Genomic DNA, 9,057 nt, shown 5'->3' with positions numbered 1-9,057 from the left:
GAGGAAAACATAGAATCACTAAGGAAGTCTAAAATAATAATACAATTACAGATTAAGATTAAAGGCCAAGCTAAAAGGTAGATTTTCCGGCTTGATTTAATGACCTCAATGGTTTCTGGCCCTCTACCTGACAGGACAAGCCGTTCCATAACAGTGGTCATCTGACAGAGAACACTCCTAGAAGAACAAGCTATTTATATTATACATTATAGTATCAGTGAGGATACAATGTCATGACTGTCTGAATACATTATATACATCTATATTGACAAGTGTTTCCTGACCAAAATACACCCATTCCTCTGCACATAAACAAAGTTCACTCCCAGTCTGAGCACCTGACATCAGAGTACACACTCTCCTGTGGTGTCTCTCTCTTCTTTCTTCCTCTTTTAGTCTTCCTCTCAGAGAAATTCAATGCAGCATAATTCAACGTAACTCCATCTTGATCCTGTGAATCATCATCACGGTTTTTAATAAATAAATGTAGTCATAATAATAATAGTCAGGTAATTGGAGTATTCAGTATCATATTACAAATAATCTACCAACAGGCCAATATTATAACAATTGTATTTATTTACCTGATCACGTTCGGTGGTTAAGTTGTCATGTCCATGCTGTGCAACACTCACTGTTAACATGAATAAAAACAAGCATCAACATGACAAAAGTCAAGATAGGTAAAAGACAGAGGTATTATACTTGATGACAAATAGTGTGTACTACAATGTATTAGGTGTTTGTCTACAGTTTGTAATACCAAAGAGCTCACCTTTATAATGTTCACAAATTGGCTTTGTATTTCTGCTGATAACGAGGATAATGATCACAATCACACAGAAAACTGATGTCACTCCCAGTCCAATGACTACATTATCCAGAGATCTTTCTAAAAGGAAGAAAACATTAAAAAATAATAGTCAATATATACCACCCTTGTATTCAAATAAAATAGTAAGAGAGAGATATACCACCCTAATATTAAAATGAAATAGCAAGAGAGATATACAACCTTAAATTAAATTAAAACAGTAAGAGAGATATATACCACCTTTGTATTTACATAAAATAGTAAGAGAGATATATACCACCCTTATAATAAAATTAAATAGTGAAAGAGATAGATACAACCCTTATATTAAAATAAAATAGCAAGAGAGATCTATACCACCCTTATATTAACATAAAATAGTAAGAGAGATATATATCACCCTTCTGGAGATGGCAGAGGAGGATCGGGGACTGTTCCTAATAAGTGTTTATTTGCAGTGACTTTTCAAGCGCTTTTCAACAGCCGTGGCATCACCCAGGTGGTTGCTACCTTTTTGGTAATGGAGGATCAGTACCTACGTAAAGGAGCGGCTTCTATGGAGGAAGTGAATGCAGGAGAAGCAGGTGTGGTGCTCTGATGAGGGGCTCTCTCTTCAACTCTATCCTGCCTTTCCAACCCGAACTTCCTCAACTCCCTTTTCCTAATCTGTCTAAGGACATTCAATCTCCATCTCCATCATCCTAATCTGTCTAAGGACATCAATCTCCATATCCATCATCCTAATCTGTCTAAAGACATTCAATATCCATCTCCATCATCCTAATCTGTCTAGGGACATTCAATCTCCATCTCCATCATCCTAATCTGTCTACGGACATTCAATCTCCATTACCATCATCCTAATATGTCTAAGGACATTCAATCTCCATATCCATCATCCTAATCTGCCTAAGGACATTCCATCTCCATCTCCATCATCCTAATCTGTCTAAGGACATTCCATCCCTATCTCCATCATCCTAATCTGCCTAAGGACATTCAATCTCCATCATCCTAATCTGTCTAAGGACATTCAATCTCCATCTCCATCATCCTAATATGTCTAAGGACATTCAATCTCCATCTCCATCATCCTAATCTGTCTAAGGACATTCAATCTCCATCTCCATCATTCTAATCTGTCTAAGGACATTAAATCTCAATTTCCATCATCTCAATTTACAGTTTTTTACAATCACTTTGGCACTAATTTCAGAACCTTGACGTCATTTTTCAAAACTCTAGACACAAAACTGAAAACCAAACACTTTTTTTCAATTGCTTAGAAACAATACACATAAAACTAAGATAATTTGTTCATTTAACAAAAGTCACCTGTTCAATATGACACAACTTAACATCAAAGTATTACTATTTCAAAAGGCAATTCACACATTACATTTCAGATGAGTGTCTGTTCATTTCATTACAATTATCCAACTATCAATTGATACAACTGCTCAAAATGATAAGTAACTGTCGCATTGCTCTTAATGCATAGTTGTATGGAAACAGAGAAACAATATTCCATGTTTAGATCATGAAAGTTTCAAAGTAACGAGATTCATTGTCACCAATTAGCGTGGAGCATGAACCAATTAGACTACATTATCTATGGATGTAATATTTCATCATCATTCTTTATCAGACACCGTTTCTATGGTCCCCTTGTAACCTTCCTTGATGAGCTCGATGAGGCCTGTAGAGCTGGTGGCGTGACCTATGTCATTGTGTGGGATAATGTCAGGTTCATTTACATTTACATTTACATTTTAGTCATTTAGCAGACGCTCTTATCCAGAGCAACTTACAGTTAGTGCATACATTATTTTATCGAACCCACAACCCTGGCGTTGCAAACGCCATGCTCTACCAACTGAGCTACATCCCCATGCTCATATGGTGCAAGCATGGTTTCAGGCCCATGCACAATTTACCACCCTGTATTTACCCCCATACTCTCCTTTCCTTAACCCGATTGAGGAATTTTTCTCCACATGGAGATGGAAGGTTTATGATAGGCGCCCTCATGAACAAGTCACTCTTCTCCAGGCCATGGATGATGCATGCAATGACATCACGGCAGACCAGTGTCAGGCCTGGATTCGCCATGGCCAAAGGTTTTTTCCAAGATGTTTGGCTAATGAAAACATCCATTGTGATGTAGATGAGAACCTGTGGCCAAAACCACAGGACAGAGTTGATGAAAATGTAGTAATCTCTCCTATGTTTTGCTTTTTACAGTACAAGCAAGCAAGTTGAGGAACACTGCATTTGATGTTTTACAGTACTGTATTGTTTTTCATCAATATATTTCAGATTTTGTTCAATGATTCCACTGTGTCTGTAGTATTCTCTCTACTACTGCAGTACTTTTACAGGGATGTATTGTCACGCCCTGGCTCTGGGGACGCTTGTATGTTGAGCCAGGGTGTGAGTTTTCTTTGTTTGTTCTAGTTTTGTATTTCTATGTTGGCCAGGGTGGCTCCCAATCGGAGACGGCTGTAGCTCGTTGTCTCTGATTGGGAGCCATACTTAGGTAGCCGTTTGGCATTGTTTTATGTGGGATCTTGTTCCAATATAGGTTTGTGCTAGAACCGAGGACGTCACGTTATCGTTTGTTGTTTTTGTTTGTGTGTTCATTCTAATAAAAATAAGTATGTTCGCAAATAACGCTGCGCATTGGTCCACTGTATCCAACGATCGTGACAGAAGATCCCACCAAAACTGGACCAAGCAGCGTGTCCAGGAGCCATCGCCAGGCGAATCTCTAGCAGATCTCCTTTGCCACCTCGACTGGGTCAAGCCGTGTGAGGAGGAGAGAGGCTGGACTTGGAAGCAGAAGGGCGAAAGTCTGGCGAGAGCTATGGAGGCCTGGCCCACGGGGAGGAGAGATGCCCAGAAAATGTTTAGGGGAGGGCTCACGCCGTGGACGACGGGGCAGCAGGAGGCCGCCAGGTTACGGGAGTCACTGGTCACCAGGGGGAAGGAGGATGTAGAGGCACGGCGAGAGGTACTGGGGTGTGTTGCCAGTCCGGTCCGGCCCGTTCCTGATCCCCGCGTAGGGCCAGTGGTGTGTGTTCCCAGTACGGTCCGGCTTGTTCCTGTCCCTCGCACCGAGCCTGTGGTGCGCGTCGCCAGCCCGGTCCGGCCCGCTCCTGCTCCCCGCACCAAGTCAGTGGTGCGCTTCGTCAGCCCGGTCCGGCCCGCTCCTGCTCCCCGCACCAAGCCAGTGGTGCGCGTCATCAGCCCGGTCCGGCCCGCCCCTGCTCCCCGCACCAAGTCAGTGGTGCGCTTCGTCAGCCCGGTCCGGCCCATTCCTGCTCCCCGCACCAAGCCAGTGGTGCGCTTCGTCAGCCCGGTCCGGCCCGTTCCCCACACCAAGCCAGTGGTGTGCGTCGTCAGTCCGGCACAGCCCGTGCCTGTTCCACCGGTGGCTAGTCCGGCACCGGTCAGCTGCTCCACGCCGGAGCTAGAGCAATCCGCTCCACCAGTGTTCAGTCCAGCTCCGGCCAGCAGGGCCAGACCGGACCAGGGGTACTTTGTGGGGTTAGAGAGGGAGTGGGGATCATGCCCGGAGCCGGATCCGCCGCCAAGGCAGAGTGCCCACCCGGTCCCTCCCCTGTGGTGTTTGGTTGGCGCGGTCGGAGTCCGCGCCTTTGGGGGGGGGTACTGTCACGCCCTGGCTCTGGGGACGCTTGTATGTTGAGCCAGTGTGTGAGTTTTCTTTGTTTGTTCTAGTTTTGTATTTCTATGTTGGCCAGGGTGGCTCCCAATCGGATTCGGCTGTAGCTCGTTGTCTCTGATTGGGAGCCATACTTAGGTAGCCGTTTGGCATTGTTTTATGTGGGATCTTGTTCCAGTATAGGTTTATGTTAGAACCGAGGACGTCACGTTATCGTTTGTTGTTTTTGTTCGTGTGTTCATTCTAATAAAAAGAAGTATGTTCTCAAATAACGCTGCGCATTGGTCCACTGTTTCCAACGATCGTGACATGTATTTACATGTAGTACCATAATGAAACATGTTTCACCTATTTTGTACTACAATATTTAATGATCGTACGAACAATGACACAGTGAAACTATCGGTTGCTTGTGTGTGGGTGATCTAAATTAAAGTTTCGTTGGTATTTCACAATAAATTAGTTTTTTGAACCAATGATTGTGCAAGTGCAAGATTTCTTTAAAGATATGAATGCACAATGCAATGTTTTGAACATTGGACAGCCTGTGTTACAAGTGATGACCGTTTTGAGTTTTGTGTCTAGAGTTTTGAAAAATGACGTCAAGGTTCTGAAATCAGTGCCAAAGTGATTGTAAAAAACTGTATATTTGTTGTGTTCGTCATTTTGTTTTGCTTTTTAACGTTTTGAGATGACATGGATTGAAGGAGAGATTTGTTAAAATATTTAGTTTATATTTCTTTAAATTAGTTATTCATAATTATCAGCAAGTTGTATTTTGTTTACAACATCTAAGAATTTACAGCTGAAGATTCATTTCTGGTCAATGATGAGAATACATTTATAGCAAAAGGCACATAGACCTCAACCACTGTGCTATACAATGACTGTACAAAACATTATGAACACCTGCTCTTTCCATGACAGAGTGACCAGGTGAATCCAGGTGAAAGCTATGATCCCGTATTTATGTCACTTGTTAAATCCACTGTATGTGTGTCATTCAGAGGGTCAATTTTTTTATTGCCTTTGAATGGGGTAGGCGCACCGGTTTGAGTGTGTCAAGATCTGCAACGCTGCTGGGTTTTTCACGCTCAACAGTTTCACGTGTGTATCAAGAATTATCCACCACCCAAAGGACATCCAGCCAACTTGACACAACTTTGGAAAGCATTGGAGTCCACATCGGCCAGCATCCCTGTGGAATACTTTCGAGACCTTGTAGAGTCCATGCCCCGATGAATTGAGGCTGTTCTGAGGGCAAAAGGCGGTGCAACTCAATATTAGGAAGATGTTTTTAACGTGTTGTACATTCAGTGTACATTCACCACTTAAAAATTTCTAAACATTATCCTCTAATTTCGAAACTATAACTCATAATATTCATAACCTACCAATACCTAGGTTTGTTCCGTTGCCAAACAGGATCTCCCCACATGTGGCCACAGCACAGTAGTAAGTCCCAGCATCAGAGAGACTGAGGTTGTTCTTGGAGAGGCTGTAGACACAGCTCTTTGTAGGAGAGGGAGTCTCAGGGCTCTTCTTACACTCATCTCTCCTGTTCCCAGGGGTGTAAATGACTCCTGGATGGGATTCCCCTGATCCGGCTCTGAACCAGTACACACTGTGTTCTCCTGTACAGGTCTCAGAGAGTACTGTACACTGTAGAGTCACAGAGTCTCCTGGATGGACTGGATCAGAAACTGGTCGCTGCACCAATGAAAGGTGATTGTGTCCTATGTTGTGTAATTGTATTGAGAAAATAATTATTCATAAGCTTGTAAAGTTGAGACATCATAGAATTTTATAGAACTTTAGGCACATGGTAGTTTTGGAAACAGCGTTCTGTTTGCTAGAAAAGAGTGGTGTGGTTGCTAATAAACTATAAATGTTTTCTTTATTTGTCAGTAATTATTCCAATGTATTTGCCCCACAGTCAGCCAAGATGCTTAGCTAGCCAGCTGAAGAGTTGTTTATAGTCAAAGTTAGTTAGCTGCCGTTTCTACACTCTTTTGCTACCTATACCGTAACGTTGTCATTTCAAAAACCTGTCTACAAAAATGACGAGTTGTCTTTACATTTGATCATTATGACACTTTCCATGAATATCCACTTTCTATGCATACTGCATCAAGATTGTCTGTTATTTTTTTCTGAACATATTTAGTACATGGCAGTGTGCATCTACTGTATGTATAAAAATACACAAAAACACTTGGTGAACATTGAAACACACAATTTAAATTAAATTACCTTTCACAGCCAAAAATGTTGCATTTCCATAGTTCATCCCATACATTGTCCCCATTCCACAAAAGTATGTTGCCTCATCTAATGTGCTGATATTTCTGATAATGAGATTGTACACATATTCAGATTTCTCCACTTTGAAACGTGGCTTCTTAAACTCTCCTTTAAGTACAGGTTCTGATCCATAGGATACAGAAGCAACAAGATGGGGCAGTTGGCCAACAGTTTGTCTGTACCAGTACAGCAATTGTTGAGATTCCGCTTTGGGACATGGCAAAGATACAGTGTCTCCAAATAGACGTGTAGTCACTGGTATTGGTTGAGGAGCATCTTCAGTCTGAATCAGGTCTGCCAAAATGTGAATGTTATCAGATGTCAATTTGAAATGGAAATGGACAATGTTCAACCTTTGAATAGCAGTGTATTTCTTTAATTATGTCATCAAACTACTGCAATTCAAATTGCCTGATGTTATATCGGTCACATTGCTGTCCAAACAGAATATATTTCATTACCTTTAGACATGATTTTCCAATAAGATAGTGTTATTCTTTACCGATTTTCAATTTTACTGCTCAGTAAAATACTATTTGAGATTAGGACATGCACTTACACACTTGAGAGAGAAGTCCCCAAAGAAGGTAGATTGTGATCATCTTGATATGGACTGACTGTGGCTTTAACAACAGTTTTTCTTTGTTACTATGAATGACTGACTGACTAAATGAAAATAATTGTGGGCTGTTTAAAATATAAGAATGACTTGATTGGTTAGGGGAAAGACATGCATCACTTCCTGTTTAACATTTCCACCCATTTTCAGCCATGTACTTTATGCAATCTAAAGATTTATGGTGTGCACTAATTTGTTGGCCTACTTTACAGCAAGATATTGCCTAGTGATGCCATATATCCCAGACACAGATCACGACTAAAAAGATTTTCCATTGAAATAGCTATTTCGTCCAGGACTAGGCTTAATCTGTGTCTGGGAAACAGCCACTACAAATTCATGCAAACTTTAGCCACCGACAGCTAACAATCAATGGAAGTGATAGGGCAATTGTGCAGTGTTTTTTTTATGGAACAATCATCTTTAAGTAACATCAAACCAAATATGGAGATTATTTGGCCATGAAAATTGCATGAAAGTTGCCCCTATAATTCCCATAGATATTAGCTAGCTGTGGCTAAAGTTAGCTGAAGTCTGTAGTTCCTGTTTAGAGAAAACCGAACAATGGATTACATTTTGCCTTGACACATAGACTACTTTCAAGTTGAGGAACCATCTAACATGAAGTTGTAAAATCCTGAAATTCCCGTTTAACGCTGAGTGTGAAGCATAATGTGTAAGGTTGACTCAAAAAGATAAATAATAAAATTCATATGCATTTTAATATTTTGCAACATTATAGGGTGAAATACAAATGCATATTGTTAAAACTTTACTGACACGTGTGAGACCTTACCATATTCAAGATTTAAAAAATATCAAAATACATTGATGATGCAATGAGAAATACCAAATATTTCACTAAATATACATATTCATAGATTTATGAAGTATGAGTTCATTCTATGATACAAGTTCAAATGAAACTTAATGAACTAGGGTTATAAATCTCAATCTCAATGTATATTGTTATAAATGGTATACAAACTAAGTATTATAAAAATACATGACTGAACTAGATCATTAAATTATTCTGAACAGTATTAACAATTACAGTACATTACAGAAAGTATTCAGACACCACTTTTTCCACATTTTGTTACATTACAGCCTTTTTATAAAATTGACTATATTATAAATGTTTTCTCATCAATCTACACACAACACCCCATACAGTGGCTTCACCCCCCTTGGCATTTTTCCTATTTTCTTGCCTTACAACCTGGAATTAAAATTGTTTTTTGGGGGATTTATATCATTTGATTTACACAACATGCCTACCACTTTGAAGATGCAAAATATTTATTCTTGTGAAACAAACAAGAAATAAGACAAAAAAAACAGAAAACTTGAGAGTGCATAACTATTCACTGTGGGGATGGTGTTCTCGGGTGGTGAGAGGTGTTGGGTTTGTGCCAGACATAGTGTTTTCCTTGATGGCCAAATAGCTCAATTTTAGTCTCATCTGACCAGAGTATCTTCTTCCATATGTTTGGGGAGTCTCCCACATGCCTTTGGTGAACACCAATTGTGTTGGCTTATTTTTTTATTTAAGCGATGGCTTTTTTCTGGCCACTCTTCCGTAAAGCCCAGCTCTGTGGAGTGTACGGCTTAAAGTGGTCTTATGGACAGATA

At 40.5% G+C, this 9,057-nt stretch overlaps 1 protein-coding gene across 1 annotated transcript; it reads right to left on the bottom strand.

The window, feature by feature from the left end:
- Positions 1-319: 319 nt before the first annotated feature.
- On the bottom strand, positions 320-7,405 carry LOC311107239 (uncharacterized protein; the record flags this gene model as incomplete). The annotated part of the gene is made up of 6 exons (XM_084149723.1): positions 320-451; positions 585-634; positions 776-892; positions 5,894-6,235; positions 6,753-7,097; positions 7,363-7,405. 6 exons carry the CDS (start codon positions 7,403-7,405, stop codon positions 320-322), a joined length of 1,029 nt encoding a protein of 342 aa, XP_084005849.1.
- Positions 7,406-9,057: the final 1,652 nt, after the last annotated feature.

The sequence above is a fragment of the Coregonus lavaretus genome (assembly GCF_964263955.1).
Source record: "Coregonus lavaretus genome assembly, chromosome: 32".
Taxonomy (NCBI): Eukaryota; Metazoa; Chordata; class Actinopteri; order Salmoniformes; family Salmonidae; genus Coregonus; species Coregonus lavaretus.
The sequence above is the reverse complement of the archived record's forward strand: the minus strand, read 5'-3'. Positions and strand labels throughout refer to the sequence as shown.